We start from the raw sequence: 21522 nt of genomic DNA on the forward strand, positions 1-21522 counted from the left end.
TGTGTAACTGTGTGTGTGTTTGTAACTGTGTGTGTTTGTAACTGTGTGTGTGTGTAACTGTGTGTGTGTGACTGTGTGTGTGTGGACTGTGTGTGTGTGTGACTGTGTGTGACTGTGGGTGTGTGTGACGTGTGTGTGTGTGTGACTGTGTGTGTGTGTGACTGTGTGTGTGACTGTGTGTGTGTGACTGTGTGTGTGTGTGACTGTGTGTGTGACTGTGTGTGACTGTGTGTGTGACTGTGTGTGTGTGTGACTGTGTGTGTGTGTGACTGTGTGTGTGACTGGGTGTGACTGTGTGTGTGTGTGTGACTGTGTGTGTGTGTGTGACTGTGTGTGTGACTGTGTGTGTGTGACTGGTGTGGTGTAACTGTGTGTGTGGTGTGTGTACTGTGTGTGTGTGTGGACTGTGTGTGTGGTGACTGTGTGTGTGACTGTGTGTGTGTGTGACTGTGTGTGTGTGTGACTGTGTGTGTGTGACTGTGTGTGTGTGACTGTGTGTGTGACTGTGTGTGTGTGGACTGTGTGTGTGTGTGACTGTGTGTGTGACTGTGTGTGTGTGACTGTGTGTGTGTGGGGACTGTGTGTGTGTGGACTGTGTGTGTGTGTGTGACTGTGTGTGGTGTGACTGTGTGGTGTGATGTGTATGTGTGTGACTGGTGTGTGACTGTGTGTGTGTGGACTGTGTGTGGTGGGTGGTGTGGGTGACTGTGTGTGTGACTGTGTGGTGTGTGACTGTGTGTGGTGTGACTGTGTGTGTGTGACTGTATGTGTGTGGACTGTGTGTGTGTGTGACTGGTGTGTGTGACTGTGTGTGTGTGACTGTGTGTGTGTGTGACTGTGTGTGTGTGTGACTGTGTGTGTGACTGTGTGTGTGTGTGACTGTGTGTGTGTGTGACTGTGTGTGTGTGTGACTGTGTGTGTGTGTGACTGTGTGTGTGTGTGACTGTGTGTGTGTGGTGACTGTGTGTGTGTGTGACTGTGTGTGTGTGACTGTGTGTGTGTGACTGGTGTGTGTGTGACTGTGTGTGTGACTGTGTGTGGTGACTGGTGTGTGTGACTGTGGGTGTGACTGTGTGTGTGGACTTGTAGTGGGGAGCGGTAGTTGTAGCGGTTAGCGCGCTGCGCTATGAACCCGGCGACACGAGTTCGATTCCCGCTCACGGCCAACACCAGTGACGATTATCTGAACCGGTCCCGGGCCTCCCCTAGGTCGACTCAGCCTCAAATGAGTACCTGGTGCGGTATGTAAACATTGCCACTAGGGAGACAAAGGCGGTCGGGCGTGGTGCTGGCCACCCACCCCCTCGTGTACCGTTCCGGCCTTCATAGGTGCTCGCTAACAGCACTTGCCCCTACAGTCTGTTAAGGCTATACGGGGGATCTTTGTCTTTTTGTGACTGTGTGTGTGTGACTGTGTGTGTGACTGTGTGTGTGACTGTGTGTGTGTGTGACTGTGTGTGTGACTGTGTGTGTGTGACTGTGTGTGTGTGATTGTGGTTGTGTGTGTGACTGTGTGTGTGTGGTGACTGTGTGTGTGTGTGTGACTGTGTTGTTGTGTGACTGTGGTGTGTGTGACTGTGTTGTGTGTGTAGTGTGTAACTGTCGTGTGTGTGTGACTGTGTGTGTGGTGTGTAACTGGGGTGTGTGGACTGGGTGTGTGGTGATGTGTGTGTGTTGACTGTGTGTGTTGTGACTGGTGTGTGTGTAACTGTGTGTGTGTAACTGGTGTTGTAGTGTGACTGTGGTGTGTGTGTGACTGTGTGTGTGTGACTGTGTGTGTGACTGTGGTGTGTGTGGACTGTGTGTGTGTGACTGTGGTGTGTGTGACTGTGGTGTGTGTGACTGTGTGTGTGTGACTGTGTGTGTGTGGTGACTGTGTGTGTGTGACTGTGTGTGTGTGACTGTGTGTGTGTGTGACTGTTGTGTGTGTGACTGTGTTGTGTGTGTGTACTGTGTGTGTGTGACTGTGTGTGTGTGTGACTGTGTGTGTGTGACTGTGTGTGTGTGAAGTGTGTGTGTGTGAACTGTGTGTTGTGTGACTGTGTGTGTGTGTGACTGTGTGTGTGACTGTGTGTGTGGTGACTGTTGTGTGTGTAACTGTGTGTGTGTGTGACTGTGTGTGTGTGTGACTGTGTGTGTGTGTGACTGTGTGTGTGACTGTGGTGTGTGACTGTGTGTGTGTGACTGTGTGTGTGTGATGTGTGTGTGACTGTGGTGTGTGTGACTGTGTGTGTGTGTGACTGTGTGTGTGTGACTGTGTGTGTTGTGACTGTGTGTGTGTGTGACTGTGTGTGTGTGACTGTGTGTGTGACTGTGTGTGTGTTGTGACTGTGTGTGTGTGTGACTGTGTGTGTGTGGTGACTGTGTGTGTGTGTGTGACTGTGTGTGTGACTGTGGTGTGTGTGACTGTGTGTGTGACTGTGTGTGTGACTGTGTGTGTGTGTGACTGTGTGTGTGTGTGTGACTGTGTGTGTGTGTGACTGTGTGTGTGACTGTGTGTGTGTGACTGTGTGTGTGTGACTGTGTGTGTGTGTGACTGTGTGTGTGTGTGACTGTGTGTGTGTGTGTGACTGTGTGTGTTGTGTGTGACTGTGTGTGTGACTGTGTGGTGTGTGACTGTGTGTGTGTGTGACTGTGTGTGTGTGTGACTGTGTGGGTTGTGACTGTGTGTGTGACTGTGTGTGTGACTGTGTGTGTGTGTGACTGTGTGTGGACTGTGTGTGGACTGTGTGTGTGTGTGACGTGTGTGTGTGTGACTGTGTGTGTGTGTGGGACTGTGTGTGTGTGACTGTGTGTGTGTGGACTGTTGTGTGTGTGTGACTGTGTGTTGTGTGTGACTGGTGGTGTGTGTGACGGTGTGTGGTTTGTGTGGACTGTGTGTGGTGTGTGCCTGTGTGTGTGGAATGGTGTGTGTGGACTGTGTGTGTGTGTGACTGTTGGTGTGTGTGGACTGGTGTGGTGTGTGTGACTGTGTGTGTGTGTGACTGTGTGTTGTGTTGTTGTGACGTGTGTGTGGGTCCTGTGTGTGGTGTGTGACTGGTGTGGTGTGGTGACTGTGGTGTGTGTGTGACTGTGTGTGTGGTGTGGACTGTGTGGTGTGTGACTGGGTGTGGTGTGTGACTGTGTGTGTGTGTGACTGTGCTGTGTGTGTGACTGTGTGTGTGTGTGACTGTGTGTGTGTGTGACTGTGTGTGGTGGTTGATCTGTGTGTGTGGTGTGATCTGTGTGTGTGTGTGTGACTGTGTGTGTCGTGTGACTGTGTTGTGTGACTGTGTGTGTGACTGTGTGTGTGTGTGACTGTGTGTGTGTGTGTGACTGTGTGTGTGTGTGTGACTGTGTGTGTGTGTGTGGACTGTGTGTGTGTGTGACTGTGTGTGTGTGTGACTGTGTGGTGTGTGTGACTGTGTGTGTGTGGACTGTGTGTGGGTGACTGGTGTGTGGTGCGCGTGTCCAGACGCTGGGGCCCAAGAAGGAGAAGGAGGACAAGAAGGGGGGTGGGGGCCGCCAGTCGCTCTTCCGTGACATCATCCTGAGGCCCGGCCAATGGGGTGGGGGCGACGGTCAGTCTGTGTGGGTCTACGTGTGTGGGTCTACGTGTGTGTTGTGTGGGTCTACGTGTGTGTGTGTGTCTACGTGTGTGTGTGGGTCTACGTGGTGTGGGGTCCAGTGTGTGTGTGTCTACGTGTGTGTGTGTGTCCATGTGTGTGTGTGGGTCTAGGTGTGTGTGGGGTCTACGTGTGTGGGTCTACGTGTGTGTGTGTGTCCATGTGTCTGTGTGTGTGGGTCACGTGTGTGTGGGTCCACGTGTGTGTGTGGGTCCACGTGTGTGTGTGTGGGTCTACGTGTGTGTGTGGGTCTACGTGTGTGGGTCTACGTGTGTGTGTGGGTCTACGTGTGTGTGTGGGTCCACGTGTGTGTGTGGGTCTACGTGTGTGTGTGTGGGTCCACGTGTGTGTGTGTGGGTCCACGTGTGTGTGGGTCCACGGTGTGTGTGGGTCCACGTGTGTGTGTGGGTCCACGTGTGTGTGTGGGTCTACGTGTGTGTGTGTGGGTCCACGTGTGTGTGGGGTCCACATGTGGTGGGTCTACGTGTGTGTATGTGGGTCCACGTGTGTGTGTGGGTCCACGTGTGTGTGGGTCCACGTCTACGTGTGTGTGTGTCTACGTGTGTGTGGGTCTATGGGTCCACGTGTGTGTGTGTGAGTCCACGTGTGTGTGTGGGTCCACGTGTGTGTGTGGGTCTACGTGTGTGTGTGGGTCCACGTGTGTGTGTGGGTCCACGTGTGGTGTGTGGGTCCACGTGTGTGTGTGTTGGGTCCACGTGTGTGTGTGTGGGTCTACGTGTGTGTGTGTGGGTCCACGTGTGTGTGTGGGTCCACGTGTGTGTGTGGGTCTACGTGTGTGTGTGGGTCCACGTGTGTGTGTGTGGGTCACCGTGTGTGTGTGTGTCTACGTGTGTGTGTGGGTCTACGTGTGTGTGTGTGGGTCCACGTGTGTGTGTGGGTCCACGTGTGTGTGTGGGTCCACGTGTGTGTGTGGGTCTACGTGTGTGTGTGTGGGTCCACGTGTGTGTGTGGGTCCATGTGTGTGTGTGGGTCCACGTGTGTGTGTGTGGGTCCACGTGTGTGTGTGGGTCCACGTGTGTGTGTGGGTCTACGTGTGTGTGTGTGGGGTCCATGTGTGTGTGTGGGTCCACGTGTGTGTGTGGGTCCACGTGTGTGTGTGGGTCTGCGTGTGTGTGTGGGTCCACGTGTGTGTGTGGGTCTACGTGTGTGTGTGTGGGTCCACGCGTGTGTGTGTGTGGGTCTGCGTGTGTGGTTGGGTCTACGTGTGTGTGTGGGTCTACGTGTGTGTGTGGGTCCACTTGTGTCGCTCTTTGATATCCACTTCCGTGGGTTGATCTGTGGGGTCAGAGTGGTCACTAAGTAGAATGGATCTCAGAAGTAGCCCTTTGATATCCACTTGCGTGGGTCGATCTGTGGGGTCAGAGTGGTCACTCTAAGTAGAATGGGTGTCAGAAGTAGCCCTTTGATATCCACTTGCGTGGGCTGATCTGTGGGGTCAGAGTGGTCACTCTAAGTAGAATGGGTGTCAGAAGTAGCCCTTTGATACCCACTTCCGTGGGCTGATCTGTGGGGTCAGAGTGGTCACTCTAAGTAGAATGGGTGTCAGAAGTAGCCCTTTGATATCCACTTGCGTGGGCTGATCTGTGGGGTCAGAGTGGTCACTCTAAGTAGAATGGATCTCAGAAGTAGCCCTTTGAGATCCACTTCTCAGCGGTAGCTCTGCGAGAGTTCCCAACGGATTCCTGATCGTGGGAATACCCCTAGGTCGACTCGGCCTCAAAATAAGTGCCCTGGTGCGGTTGAGTGTAAGACGTCAGCACCGGGGAGGATACAAAGACGGCCGGGCGGACGCGCGACGCCGGCCGCCGTGTCGGCCGGTACTCGACAGCGCTTGCCCCGGCAGTCGTTGAAGGCTTCCTGGGGGGCCTTTGTCTCTACGCAGGGCAAGGGAGCAGTGTGGCGAGCATGGTGCGCCAGTTCGAGCCGGCGCCGGGGGGAGGGGCCGGGGGCTACGAGGGGGGGGGGCTGGAGCCGGGGTCAGCGGGGGACCTGGGGGAGACGCGGGGCGGCGGCAGAGAGTACGTACGCACACACGCACGCACACACGCACACACGCACGTACACACGCAACGTACGCACGCACACGCACGCGCACACACGTGCACGCACGTACACATGCACGTACACACGCGCACACAAGCACGTACACACACACGCACATACACACGCATGTACACATGCACACGCGCGCACGCGCGCGCACACGCGCGCACACGCGCACATACGCAGGTACACACGCAGGTACACACGCACACGTACACACGCACGAACACACACACATACACACACACACGTACACACACGCACGTGTACACACGCACGTACACACGCACGTACACACGCACACACGCGCACACGCGCGCACACACGCAGGTACACACGCAGGTACACACGCACGTCTTTGTGTGCCTGCAGGTCGGGCGGCTTGCGAGTGGGCCGCTCCGAGAGTCTGCGGGTCGACGGCGGCGGTGGGCGCCGCTCCCCCGGCTCCTCCTCCTCCTCCTCCTCGCGCTCCAAGAGCGACATCGACAGGGAGGCCGCCATGGAGGCCACGGCGCGCATGGGGCCACCCCTCACGCCAACACTCAGGTGCTGCAGCCCTCCGCAAGGGAGCAACTTGTAGCTGACCTCCGTGCTGTTGTTGTTGTTGTTGACGTTGTTGCTGTTGTTGTTGTTGACGTTGTTGCTGTTGTTGTTGTTATTGTTGTTATTGTTGTTGTTGTTGACGTTGTTGTTGTTGTTATTGTTATTGTTGTTGACGTTGTTGCTGTTGTTATTGCTGTTGTTGTTGTTGTTGCTGTTGTTGTTGCTGTTGTTGTTGACGTTGTTGTTGTTGACGTTGTTGTTGTTGTTGACGTTGTTGCTGTTGTTGACGTTGTTGCTGTTGTTGTTGTTGTTGACGTTGTTGCTGTTGTTGTTGTTCCGCAGGACGCCCGGAGACGTGACTCCACCTCGCACTCCTCGCAGCTGGCGCAGGTGCCTGTGGACATCGTCACCGTCACCGTCACCATCATCACCATCATCATCACCATCATCATCGTCATCGTCACCATCACCATCATCATCACCATCACCACCATCATCGTCACCATCATCACCATCATCATCGTCATCGTCACCATCGTCACCATCATCATCACCATCACCATCATCATCGTCATCGTCACCATCACCACCATCATCATCACCATCATCATCACCATCATCGTCACCATCATCATCGTCACCGTCACCATCATCACCATCGTCATCGTCACCGTCACCATCATCACCATCACCATCGTCATCGTCACCATCATCATTGTTGTCGTCGCCATCATCACCATCATCATCATCATCACCATCATCATCACCATCATCATCATCACCATCATCACCATCGTCATGATCACCATCATTACCATCATTACCATCATTGTCATCAAAGCCATCATCGTCATAGTTACCACCACCACCATCATCACTGTCGCTATCGTCATTGTTACCATCATCACCGTCATCAAACTCGCCGTCATCACCACCATCATGATTGCCGCCATCATCATCGCTGCCATCATCATCGCTGCCATCATCACCACGCATGTACACACGTGCACACACGCGCACACACGTGCACACACACGTGCACACACACGTGCACACACACGTGCACACACGCGCACACACGCGCACACACACGTGCACACACACGTGCACACACGTGCACACACACGTGCGATGATACCGAGCGCCTGATCACAGCAATCGGCCAACCACCAGCACCACTTGCCGTTCCGCCCCCGGCGGTGCGGGCAGCGCCGTGCCACCACCACCACCACCGCCACCACCGCCACCACCACCACCACCGCCACCACCGCCACCACCACCACCACCACCGCCGCCACCGCCGCCGCCATCGCCACCACCACCACCACCGCCGCCGCCATCGCCACCACCACCACCACCACCGCCGCCACCGCCGCTACCACCACCACCACCGCCGCCACCACCGCCACCACCACCACCGCCGCCACCGCCGCCGCCATCGCCACCACCACCACCACCGCCACCACCACCACCACCGCCGCCACCGCCGCCGCCATCGCCACCACCACCACTGCTCGCCTGTCGGGCAGTAGCCGGACGGCGGTGGTGGTGGTGGTGGCGGTGGCGACGTGGCAAGGGAGGGGGAGGGAGTTTGCCAGCCCCATCTGCGGGCGATCCACCAACCCCCTCGCCGCGATGGTCTTCGCGGCGCCGCACGTGTCGGCCTCACCGGGCAGATTAGAAGAAACATTTATATAAATATATACATACATAAATATATATATACATATATATAAATATATACATATATAAATATATACATATCTATATAAATATACATATTTAAAGTCCGCACGGGCCCAGGCGCCGCCTGTTGCTGCTGCTGCTGCGTAGTTGGAGTTTGCGTGTCTCTCTCTCTCCCCGCGGTCGCTGCGTGGATTTCTCTCCAGTTTCCCCTCCACGTCTCGAGTCGACGTCAACGCGATTTAGAATATTCCACTGCCGCTGTAAATTTGCACGCGACGACGATGATGATGATGATGACGATGATGATGATGACGATGATGATGATGATGCCGATAACGACGATGACGACGATGATGACGATGACAATGATGATGACGATGATGACGATGATGATGACGACGACGATGACGACGACGATGATGACGACGATGATGACGACGATAACGACGATGACGACGATGATGACGACGATGACGATGATGACGATGATGACGACGACGATGACGATGATGACGATGATGATGACGACGACGACGATGATGACGATAACGACGATGACGACGGTGATGACGACGACGATAATGACGATGCCAAGCCACGTAGTTGAGATGTCATCGTTGGCGGTGGCAGCGGTGGCGGCAACACCGGTAGCAGCGGTAGCAGCGGCAGCAGCGGTATCAGCAGCGGTAGCAGCGGCCGCCCCGCACCGCCGAGCGAGTTTGTAGTAAAAACAAACTTGTCAGACGTGCACATCGATCGATCGATGGACCCGTGGATAGCCAGCTGGGCGGTGAGCCGAGACGCTGCGTGCGCGTTCCCGCCGTGTTCCCGCCGTGTTGCCCGTGGTGGTGACCCTGGTGCGGCCTGTTTGGGGGTTTCCCTCCTTCAGGGCCTGGTCTACTTCCTCGTCTTCTGGACTAACCGGATCCTTCTCCTCCGCACCAGAAAAGTAGTTCCCCCCCCCCCCCCGCTTCGCTCCCTCGCGGCCTCCTCCGTGTCGTCATCGTCGTCATCGTCATCGTCGCCGCTTCTCCGTCTGTGTTCCGTGTGCCCGGCGGGGGGGGGGGGTTAGTGCCACGTGGTGTCTTGTCGCTGGGGCACGGCAACGCTTCACGTTTGTCCGAGCATTGCTGATGATCCTGCTGGCGCTGGCGGTGCTGATGATGACGATACTGATGATGATGATGATGACGATGATGACGATGATGATGATGACGATGACGATGCTGATGATGACGATGCTGACGATGCTGACGGTACTGACGATGACGATGATGACGACGATGACGACGATGACGATGCTGATGGTGACGATGCTGATGATGCCGATGCTGATGATGCCAATGATGACGATGCTGACGATGCCGATGATGACGATGCCGATGCTGATGATGCCAATGATGATGACACTGATGATTCTGACGATGCTGATGCTGACGATGCTGATGGTGACGATGCTGATGATAACAATGATGACGATGATGCTGATGATGCCGATGATGCCGATGCTGACGATGCCAATGGTGATGACGCTGATGATTCTGACGATGCTCACGATTCTGCCGATTGTGGATTTTGTGATTTTTTTTTGTGATCGTTGGGACACGTCGTTGCCGATTGTGAAATCATCGCTTGGGGAGCTCGCAGATCCACGGGGGTCGCTCGCCAGGAGCCGGCGTGCGTGTGTCCGTGTGTGTGTGCGTGCGTGTGCGTGTGTGCGTGTGTGTGTGTGTGCGTGCGTGTGTCCGTGTGTGTGTGTGTGCGTGCGTGTGTCTGTGCCGCCGCGGCGGCAGCGCCGCGCGGTTCGACCCCGGCGGCCGCCCCGGTAAACGACCCGGCGGTGCCGCGCGCCAAAACCGGCCGGCGTGGTGAACTTGGGCCGCCCCGGGCTGGCGGCGTCGGGGCGACCGCCGCTCCGTTGATCTAAATGTAACATCACCAGCCCGTCAGCATGCCGTTGACGTGTCATTAGCATGCCGTTGACGTGCCATTAGCATGCCGTTGACGTGCCATTAGCATGCCGTTGACGTGTCATTAGCATGCCGTTGACGTGTCATTAGCATGCCGTTTGCATGCGACTTGCACGTGGCCCTGTTGTCAATCGGCTGTTGGACGAGGGCCCCTCCCCGACGCCACGAGTGAGAGTGTGAGTGAGAGAGAGAGTGTGAGTGAGAGTGTGAGTGAGAGTGTGAGTGAGTGAGTGAGGAGTGTGAGTGAGAGTGTGAGTGAGTGAGAGTGTGTGAGAGTGTGGAGTGTGAGTGGGGCGTGTGAGTCTGAGAGTGTGGAGTGTGAGAGTGTGAGAGCGTGAGTGGGGCGTGTGAGAGAGTGTGAGAATGAGTGGAGTGTGAGAGTGTGAGAGTGTGTGAGTGAGTGTGGATGTGAGTGTGCGTGAGAGTGTGAGAGTGTGAGAGTGTGTATGAGTGTGTGTGTGTGCGAGTGTGAGTGTGGATGTGAGATTGTGAGAGTGGCGTGTGATGGCTCCCTCCCCACCCCTCCCCCCGTAGGCCGGACGACACCGCGTCTCTCTCCTCGCAGCCTTCCACCTCCTCCTCCACCTCCTCGTGGTCCGGGGGGGGGGCCCCCCCGCCGCCCCCCCCCTCGTTTGGCGACGAGGTGTCGCTGGGCCCCGACGAGGACCTGGAGGTGGAGGCAGAGGCCCCCCACTGGCAGCTGCTGCTCAAGCCGGAGCAGCTGGCGCGCCTGGGCAAGCAGGAGGTCAAGCGGCAGGACGTCATCAACGGTGCGCGCGCGGGGCACGGGGGGGCGGCACTTGCCCCAACAGTCTGTTGAGGCTACGCGGGGAAGCTTTGTCTTTTTTCGCCGCGAAGCCGGCGAGCCGAGTTCGATTCCCCGCTCACGGCAAACGCCGGTGACGATTACCTGAACCGGGCCGTCTCCCCTAGGTCGACTCGGCCTCAAATAAGTACCTGGTGCGGTGCGTAGTAAACATCGCCACTAGGGAGACAAAGGCGGTCGGGCGTGGTGCTGGCCACCCACCCCCTTGTGTACCGTGCCGGACTTCATAGGTGCTCGCTAACAGCACTTGCCCCTACAGTCTGTTAAAGGCTGTACGGGGGTTCTTTGTGTACTAGTGTGTGTGTATACGTGCGTGTGTGTGGGTGTGTGTAGTGTACAGAGCTGCACACGGAGCGTGCCCACGTGTGCATGCTCAAGGTGCGTGTGTGTGTGTGTACATGTGTGTGCGTGTGTGTGTGTGCGTGTGTACGTGTGTGTGCGTGTGTGTGTGTGCGTGTGTGTATGTGTGTGTACGTGTGCGTGTGTGTATGTGTGTGTGTGTGTGTACACGTGTGTGTGTGTGTGCGTGTGTGTGTGTACACGTGTGTGTGTGTGTGTGCAGAGCTGCTGCACACGGAGCGTGCCCACGTGCGCATGCTCAAGGTGCTCAAGGCGCTGTTCTGCGACCGCCTCGTGCAGCACGGCGTCGCGCCCGAAGCCGAGGTGCGCCAGATCTTCCCCAACCTCGACGTGCTGCTGCCACTCCACGGTGAGGGACCTCGCCCAGTCACTCACTCGCTCACTCAGTCACTCACTCGCCCAGTCACTCGCTCAGTCCCAGCTCGTGACGTGCGTGTCATCACACCGCCTCCATTGGGGCGGCACCGCTCCACGAACCCGAGTCACCGCAGGTGCCGCCGGCGCGGAAGGTTCTCCCAGCCGGTGCCGGGGCTGCCGGTGAAGGTTTTCCCGGCCGGTGCCGGGGTGGCCGGCACGGCGCCGGCCCCCTCGGTACGCGCCGTGCCGGCCCCGGTGGGGGCCGCCGCTCGTGGCGCTTGCCCCGGCGGCGTTGAAGGCTACACGGGGCACCTTTGTCTTTGCAGAGTCTCTGAACGTGGACATGAAGAAGCTGAAGGAGAACGGGCCCCTGGTGGATGGCGTGGGAGACGTCCTGTTGGCCAGGGTGGGGGACAACACTCACCCACTCACTCACTCACTCACCTACTCAGTCACCCACTCGGTCACTCACCCACTCACTCACTCACCTACTCACTCACCCACCCACCCACTCGCCCACCTAACCCCCCACCCACTCACTCACCCACTCTCCCATTCACTCACTCATCCACTCACTCACCCACTCTCTCACCTACTCACTCTGCCTTCTATGGGGTTTGCCCAGGAGACGTCATAGACGCCTGTCCCCCCGGGGCCTCTGGCACAAGCTTAGTTAATTTTTAACTCGTAGTTTAGTGGTAGTTAATTGAAGGTGAAGGGGTTACCAGCCCCTCGCACCCGTCCAGAGCCCCCGTTTGGCCGCTGCGGTGGTCACAGACGCCGTGAGGGGAGAGGCCAAACTCAGTTGGCCCTCCCCCCACGGCACTGCCCACCACAGCGTTGCCGTCCGGCACCACGAGGAGGTAGGGGGTTGTTTTTGCCAGACACACACAGACACGTACACACACACAGACACGCACACACACAGACATGCACACACACAGACACACAGACACACACACACAGACACGCACTCAGACAGACACACACACAGACATACACACGTACACTCACACAGACACACACACACAGACACGCACACACAGACACACACACAGATGCGCACATACAGACGCATACACACAGACACGCACATACACGTACACGCACACACGCGCGTACATACACGTACAAGCACACACGCACGTATATACACGCACACACACACGTACACACGCGCGTACACACGCGCGTACACACACGCACACGCGCGTGAACAGGCATTGTGGAGACCACCTCTCTGTGTCCCCGTGTCTCTCCCCCCCCCCCGCCCCCCCCGTGACCCCCCCCCGCCCCCCCGTGCCCCCCCCCCATGCCCCCCCCCGTGTAGTTTGCTGGCGTGGCTGGTGAGGCGCTGCAGGCGGCGGCCGCCGTGTTCTGCAGCCAGCAGACGCTGGCGCTGGACACCATCAAGCAGCGCCAGCGCAAGGACACTCGCTTCCAGCAGTTCATACAGGTGGTGTGACGTGGTGTGACGTGGTGTGTGTGACGTGGTGTGTGACGTGGTGTGTGTGACGTGGTGTGTGTGACGTGGTGTGTGTGACGTGGTGTGTGACGTGGTGGTGCGACGTGGTGTGTGACGTGGTGTGTGACGTGGTGTGTGTGACGTGGTGGTGCGACGTGGTGTGTGACGTGGTGTGTGACGTGGTGTGACGTGGTGTGTGACGTGGTGTGTGTGACGTGGTGTGTGTGACGTGGTGTGTGTGACGTGGTGTGTGTGACGTGGTGTGTGACGTGGTGGTGCGACGTGGTGTGTGACGTGGTGTGTGACGTGGTGTGTGTGACGTGGTGGTGCGACGTGGTGTGTGACGTGGTGTGTGACGTGGTGTGACGTGGTGTGTGACGTGGTGTGTGACGTGGTGTGTGACGTGGTGTGTGACGTGGTGGTGGTGCGACATGGTGTGTGACGTGGGTGTGTGTGACGTGGTGCTGGGTTGCAGTGGTGGACGTGGTGTGTGACGTGGTGGTGCGCAGTGGTGTGTGACGTGGTGTGTGACGTGGTGGTGCGACGTGGTGTGTGACGTGTGTGTGTGACGTGGTGTGTGACGTGGTGTGTGACGTGGTGTGTGACGTGGTGGTGCGACGTGGTGTGTGACGTGGTGTGTGACGTGGTGTGACGTGGTGTGTGACGTGGTGTGGTGCGACATGGTGTGTGACGTGGTGTGTGTGACGTGGTGGTGCGACGTGGTGTGACGTGGTGTGTGACGTGGTGGTGCGACGTGGTGTGTGACGTGGTGTGTGACGTGGTGTGTGACGTGGTGTGTGACGTGGTGGTGCGACGTGGTGTGTGACGTGGTGTGTGACGTGGTGTGACGTGGTGTGTGACGTGGTGTGGTGCGACATGGTGTGTGACGTGGTGTGTGTGACGTGGTGGTGCGACGTGGTGTGACGTGGTGTGTGACGTGGTGGTGCGACGTGGTGTGTGACGTGGTTGTGTGACGTGGTGGTGCGACGTGGTGTGTGGACGTGGTGTGACGTGGTGTGTGACGTGGTGTGACGTGGTGTGTGACGTGGTGTGACGTGGTGTGTGACGTGGTGTGACGTGGTGTGTGACGTGGTGCGACGTGGTGTGTGACGTGGTGTGACGTGGTGTGTGACGTGGTGTGACGTGGTGTGTGGTGGTGTGACGTGGGGTGTGGTGTGACGTGGTGTGACGTGGTGGTGCTGGACACCATCAAGCAGCGCCAGCGCAAGGAAACTCGCTTCCAGCAGTTCATTCAGGTGGGGGGGGGGTCACGTGGTGTGACGTGGTGTGTGACGTGGTGTGTGGTGTGACGTGGTGTGTGACGTGGTGTGTGGTGTGACGTGGTGGTGTGACGTGGTGGTGTGACGTGGTGTATGACGTGGTGGGTGGTGGTGTGACGTGGTGGTGTGACGTGGGTGGTGTGACGTGTTCAGGATGCGGAGAGCAACCCTCACTGCCGCCGGCTGCAGCTCAAGGACTTCTTGCCGTGTGAGATGCAGCGACTCACCAAGTACCCGCTGCTGCTGGACAAGATCGCCAAGTACACCGCTGGTACGCCACGCTCGCTCACCACGCGCTCACCACTCGCTCACCACTCGCTCGCTCACCACTCACTCACCACTCACTCGCTCACCACTCAGTCACCACTCACTCACCACTCACTCACTCACTCACCACTCACTCACCACTCACTCACCACTCACTCACCACTCACTCGCTCATCACTCACTCGCTCACCACTCACTCACGACTCACTCACCACTCACTCACCACTCACCACTCACTCACCACTCACTCACCACTCACTCACTCACCACTCACTCACCACTCACTCACTCACTCACCACTCACTCACCACTCACTCACCACTCACTCACCACTCACTCACCACTCGCTCGCTCACCACTCACTCACCACTCACTCACCACTCACTCACTCACTCACCACTCACTCACCACTCACTCACTCACCACTCACTCACCACTCACTCACCACTCGCTCGCTCACCACTCGCTCACCGCTCGCTCACCACACACTCACCACACGCTCACGGCTCGCTCGTTACCTCGCGACCTTGCTGCTGTGCTGCCTCCGCAGACAGCAGCCCCGAGCACGGCAAGGTGCAGCAGGCCAGCGAGTGCTGCAAGCGCATCCTGCTGTCCGTCAACACGGCCGTGCGGGAGGCGGAGAACGCACAGGTGACACACACACACGCACACACACACAGACACACACACATACACACACACAGACACACACACAGACACACACATCCACACACACAGACACACACACAGACACACACACACAGATACACACACAGACACACACACACAGATACACACACAGACACACACACACAGATACACACACAGACACACACACAGACACACACAGACACATTCACACACAGACACACACAGACACACACACAGACACACACACAGTCACACACAGACACACACACAGACACACACACACACACAGCCACACACACAGACACACACACACAGACACAGACACACACAGACACACACACACACAGCCACACACAGCCACACACAGACACACACACAGACACACACACAGTCACACACAGAACACACAGACACACACACACAGATACACACACAGACACACACACACAGATACACACACACAGACACACACACAGACACACACAGACACAGTCACACACAGACACACACAGACACACAGACACACACACAGACACACACACAGTCACACACAGACACACACACAGACACACACACACACACAACCACACACAGCCACACACACAGACACACACACACAGACACAGACACACACAGACACACACACACACAGCCACACACAGCCACACACAGACACACACACAGACACACACACAGTCACACACACAGACACACACACACACACAACCACACACAGCCACACACACAGACACACACACACAGACACAGACACACACAGACACACACACACACAGCCACACACAGCCACACACAGACACACACAGACACACACACAGTCACACACAGACACACACACAGACACACACACACACAACCACACACAGCCACACACACAGACACACACACACAGACGCACACACACAGACGCACACACACACACACACACAGCCACACACAGCCACACACAGCCACACACACAGACACACACACAGCCATTGCTGATGGTCTGAGTGAGACTCAGGGAGACCGGGTCTCAGGGTCAGGGTTAGACTCAGGGAGACCGGGTGTCAGGGTCAGAGTCTTAGAGTGAGACTCAGGGAGACCGGGTCTCAGGGTCAGGGTTAGACTCAGGGAGACCGGGTGTCAGGGTCAGAGTCTTAGAGTGAGACTCAGGGAGACCGGGTCTCAGGGTGTCAGGTTCAGGGTGAGACTTTAGGGAGACTGGGTGTCAGGTTCAGGGTGAGACTTTAGGGAGACTGGGTGTCAGGGTCAGGGTGAGACTCTGGGAGACGGGGTGTCGGGGTCCCGTCTGACCGCCGCTGCTGCATGTGCCGCTCGCTGCGTGGCAGCGCCTGCAAGACTACCAGCGCAGGGTCAGGGTGAGACTTTAGGGAGACCGGGTCTCAGGGTGAGAGTCTGGGTGAGACTCAGGGAGACCGGGTCTCAGAGTCAGAGTGAGACTTTAGGGAGACCGGGTCTCAGGGTGAGAGTCTGGGTGAGACTCAGGGAGACCAGGTCTCAGAGTCAGAGTGAGACTTTAGGGAGACCGGGTCTCAGGGTGAGAGTCTGGGTGAGACACAGCTGACCGCCGCTGCTGCATGTGCCACTCACTGCGTGGCAGCGCCTGCAAGACTACCAGCGCAGGGTCAGGGTGAGACTTTAGGGAGACCGGGTCTCAGGGTGAGAGTCAGGGTGAGACACAGCTGACTGCTGCTGCATGTGCCACTCACTGCGTGGCAGCGCCTGCAAGACTACCAGCGCAGGGTCAGGGTGAGACTTTAGGGAGACCGGGTCTCAGGGTGAGAGTTAGGGTGAGACACAGCTGACCGCTGCTGCATGTGCCGCTCACTGCGTGGCAGCGCCTGCAAGACTACCAGCGCAGGATGGACGTCTCCCCGTTCCTGGAAAAGACGCAGTACCCCTACATCGCAGAGTTCAAGGTGGGCGCACTCCCCACCACCACCCACACCACCACCTACACCACCACCACCACCCCCACCACCACCACCCCCACCACCACCACCCCCAACACCACCGCCACCACCACCACCCCCAACACCACCGCCACCACCACCACCAGCACCACCACCACCACCACCTACACCACCACCCACACCACCACCACCCGCACCAACACCCCCACCACCACCACCTGCACCAACACCCCCACCACCCCCACCACCCCCAACACGACCACCAGCATCACCACTACCACCACCACCACCCCCACCACCACCACCACCGACACCAACCCCCCCCCGCCACCTACACCACCACCACCACCACCCCCCACCACCACCCACACCACCACCACCACCCCCCGCCACCCACACCACCACCACCCTGGTGTGCGTGTGCGCGCGTTTACGTTATTGACTGTGTGTGTCTGTGTCTGTGTGTGTATGTATGTGTGTGTGTCTGTGTGTGTGTATGTACGTGTGTATGTGTGTCTGTGTGTGTGTCTGTATACGTGTGTATGTGTGTGTGAAGAATCTGGACCTCACCAAGCGCAAGATGCTGCATGAGGGGCCACTCACCTGGCGCCTCAACAAGGAGAAGACGATCGGTGACGTCACTCACCCTCACACACACTCACTCACTCACCCACACACTCACACACTCACTCACCCACACACTCACCCACACACACTCACTCACTCACCCACACACTCACTCACACACTCACACTCACTCACCCTCACTCACACACTCACTCACCCTCTCACACTCACCCCCCCTCACCCCCCCCCACCCCCCCCCCCAGACCTGCACGTGCTGCTGTTGGACGACCTGCTGGTGCTGCTGCAGCGGCAGGAGGAGAAGCTGGTGCTGCGCTGCCACAGCCAGCAGCTGGGGGGAGCCTCCGACACGAAGCAGATCTACAGCCCCATCGTGAAGCTGGGCACCGTGCTGCTGCGGGAGGTGGCTCGAGGTGGGGGGGGGGGGGGGCTAGCGGGGGGGGGGCTGGCGGGGGGGGCTAGCGGGGGGGGCACGGGGGGGGGTCACGGGGAAGGCACGGGGAGCTGTGGGGTCACGAGGTGTGTGTGCGCGTATATGCGCATGCGCGTGTGTCTGCGCGCTTGTGTGCGTCTCTACGTGCGTGTGACTGTCCGCGTGCGTGTGTCTGTGTCCGCGTGCGTGCGTCTGTGCGTGCGTCTGTGTCCGTGTGCGTGCGTCTGTGCGTGTAGACAAACACGCGTTCTTCATGATCAGCACGTCCCAGCTGGGCCCCCAGATCTACGAGTTGGTGGCCGTGAGCGTGTCGGAGCGCCGCGCCTGGTGGCAGCGCCTGAGCGACGCCGTCGCCGCTGCGCGCAGGAAGAACACCGCCGCCCTGCTGGGCGTCGCTCACAAGGAGGGCGACGCGCCCACCTCGCCCGGACCCCCCGAGTACACGCGCACACGCACACGCACACACGCACACGTACACGTACACGCGCACACGCAACGCACACGCAACGTACACACGCAACGTACACGCGCACACACAACGTACACGCAACGTACACGCGCACACGCACGTACACACGCAACGTACACGCAACGGACACACGCACGTACACACGCAACGTACACACGCACGTACACACGCACGTACACACGCACGTACACACGCAACGTACACGCACGTACACACGCACGTACACACGCACGTACACACACGTACACACACGTACATGCACACTCAACACACACACGTTCACGCACACACACACGCACACACACACACGCACACACGCACGTTCACACACACGCACACACGCACGTTCACACACACACACACGTGCACGTACACGCACATACACGCACACACACACGTTCACGCACACACACACGTACACGCAGATACAGCCGTATATGAGTGTGTGTGAGTGTGTGTGAGTGAGTGTGTGAGTGTGTGTGTGTGACGTCACTGCCACTTAGTGGCGAATGGCAGTTGTTGTTGTGGGTATTTTGTACGCTGATGAGAGGCTTGCGGAGCCCCAATGCGGTTTCAGGAATGGGCGGTCCTGCACAGATACCATATTTTCTGTCCGTCTGCTACAGCAGAGGTGTAGGGAATTCCAACAAGGCCTACATCTCTGCTTTATTGACCTGGTCAAGGCCTATGATACCATCAGTAGGCCTGGGCTCTGGGTTGTTCTTCGTGCTTTCGGAGTCCCTGACCCTCTGCTCACGATCATTAGGGACCTTCATGATGGTGAGCAGGCCCGGGTAAAACTACGTGGCCGGGAGTCAGAGCCTTTCCCTGTACACCTTGGGGTGCGACAGGGATGTCCTCTGGCTCCCACATTATTTTACATTTATTTTGACCACGTAGTTCATGAAGCCTTCAATAGCTGTACCGGGGGAATTTCCATTTGGTACAGATATAATGGGAGGCTGATCGACGCCCGGGTGCGATCAAGGGATGGCTCCCTATTGGTCAACCACGTTATGTATGCCGATGATTTGGTAATTGCTGTTCATTCAGAGGAGGAGTTGGAGACGCTGCTGCTGAGACTGGAGTGTGCCACTAAGAGGTGGGGCCTTACCATCAGCCCCACCAAAACTAAGCACCTGCCTGGGTATTTTGTACCATCAGACAATCCACCCCCACAACTCCCAATCGGTGATGGGGCAGTAGTGGAGAGAGTGGAGAGTTTCCCATACCTGGGCAGTGTGCTTATGACCAGCTCCAGTTTAACAGCAGAGGTCTCACTCCGAATCAGTCGAGCGGCAATATCTTTTCATCGGTTGCGTAACGCTGTGTGGAAGCTACCTGGTCTGTCGCTCCGCACGAAGCTTCAGGTCTTCTCGACCACGGTCATTCCCTCTCTTCTCTACGCTTGCGAAATGTGGACTCCCCTAATGGAGCATCTTCGCTGGTTAGAAACATTTAGGCTGGCCTGCCTACGATCCATCCTGGGTTTAACCAGGCTGGATTGTGTGAGGAGCTCGCAAATTCTTGGAAGATCTAAACAAAGTTCCATCGGTGAGCTCGTCCGGCAGACATGGCTGCGTTGGCTGGGTCATGTAGCCCGCATGCCCAGCCACCACCGCATGCCCAAACAGCTTTTGTTCGGCCGGATCGAGGGGGCTAAACGGACGCGGCACGGGCTAAAGAAGAGATGGAGTGACGTGGTTCAGGAGGACGTGGAGCTAAGTGGACTTGCCGATGACTGGTACCAGCGGTGTCAACATCGGCCTCTGTGGAGGAGGCTCGTGAAGGACGCTACTGGCCAGTTGAAGGCAGTCGCCCTCCAACAACAATGGAGGGCAGAGGAGCGACGCTCACAACAACGAGCGGAGCGCCGGGTGGCTAAAGCACAGCGAGTTGGCACAGTGGGGGGCACAGGTGGTGCATCAGCCAGTCATCTCGGTCATCTCGGTCAGTCGACCCGTGGCACCTGGGTCTGCCCCGTGACCCCCTTCACGTGGCCTCAAGGTACACATGGCCTGGCACAAGTGTCGTGGTGACGTGGCGAACGGCGGTTGTTGTTGTTGTGAAAGTTGTTGCCGAGTGTTGTGCTCTCTGCTGGCTGTCTCCACAGCGCCCACAAGGAGGGGCCGGCGGTGGGGGCGGTGGGGGGGGTGGGCGACTCGGAGGAGGTGTCCGTGGGGGGCGACGTGGAGCAGCAGGAGGAGGAGGAGGCGGCCGCCCCCCCCCACGCCGAGGAGCGTGCCGGCGGGGGGCTGTCCCCCCACGCCGACGACGCCCCGCCGGGCCCCCCGGGGCCCACCCAAGGGGCGCTCTCCCCGGACTCGGCGGCCTCCCCGACGCCAACGCCGCCGTGGCGGTCGTGGGCGCCCGCCGGCGACGGGGCAGCGGGAGACGAGGGCCTGGCCGGCCCCGCCGTGCAGGCCGGTGAGGACGCACCGCTACACCCCCCCCCCCCCCAGTTTGATGTCCAGACACCAAACTGGGCATTGTGGCCACCGGCATTGTGGCCACCAGCATTGTGACCACCAGCATTGTGGCTAATGCAGTGACGTGATTCCGTGCGCAGGGTGGCAGCTTGGTGCTCTCACATCTTGGCACGGCTGTTTCGTTGCCAGACAGGGGGAAGCTCGCCTGCCGTGATTCATACTGCCCAGGGAGGCCTCTTCACGGCGCTGTCACCAGCGCTCGTGATCGTGTACCGTGTACCGTGTACCGTGCTGTCACCAGCCCTCGTGATAGTGTACCGTGCTGTCACCAGCCCTCGTGATAGTGTACCGTGTACCGTGTTGTCGCCAGCGCTCGTGATAGTGTACCGTGCTGTCACCAGCGCTCGTGATCGTGTACCGTGTACCGTGCTGTCACCAGCCCTCGTGATAGTGTACCGTGTACCGTGCTGTCGCCAGCCCTCGTGATAGTGTACCGTGTACCGTGTACCGTGCTGTCACCAGCACTCGTGATAGTGTACCGTGTACCGTGCTGTCACCAGCCCTCGTGATAGTGTACCGCTCGTGATAGTGTACCGTG

The 21522-nt window shown here is 58.0% G+C and overlaps 1 protein-coding gene across 1 annotated transcript in view; it reads left to right on the plus strand.

Annotated features, from left to right (window-relative positions):
* LOC133358595 (rho guanine nucleotide exchange factor 1-like) overlaps positions 1-21510 on the plus strand; it is a 48822-nt gene extending 27312 nt beyond the window's left edge. The window contains exons 10-27 of the mRNA XM_061576963.1: positions 3455-3560; positions 5509-5644; positions 6042-6180; positions 8788-8847; positions 9959-10036; positions 10512-10638; positions 11257-11403; positions 11738-11817; positions 12742-12867; positions 14310-14427; positions 14974-15074; positions 16424-16453; positions 16934-17014; positions 17565-17640; positions 17839-18006; positions 18263-18464; positions 20609-20922; positions 21485-21510. Coding sequence (XP_061432947.1) covers positions 3455-3560; positions 5509-5644; positions 6042-6180; positions 8788-8847; positions 9959-10036; positions 10512-10638; positions 11257-11403; positions 11738-11817; positions 12742-12867; positions 14310-14427; positions 14974-15074; positions 16424-16453; positions 16934-17014; positions 17565-17640; positions 17839-18006; positions 18263-18464; positions 20609-20922; positions 21485-21510 — 2115 coding nt within the window. The remainder of the gene's footprint in view (positions 1-3454; positions 3561-5508; positions 5645-6041; positions 6181-8787; positions 8848-9958; positions 10037-10511; positions 10639-11256; positions 11404-11737; positions 11818-12741; positions 12868-14309; positions 14428-14973; positions 15075-16423; positions 16454-16933; positions 17015-17564; positions 17641-17838; positions 18007-18262; positions 18465-20608; positions 20923-21484) is intronic.
* The last annotated feature ends 12 nt before the right edge of the window (positions 21511-21522 follow it).

This window comes from Lethenteron reissneri, chromosome 62 (genome assembly GCF_015708825.2).
Source record: "Lethenteron reissneri isolate LAM-NWPU_2019-01 chromosome 62, ASM1570882v1, whole genome shotgun sequence".
NCBI classification, from domain to species: Eukaryota; Metazoa; Chordata; class Hyperoartia; order Petromyzontiformes; family Petromyzontidae; genus Lethenteron; species Lethenteron reissneri.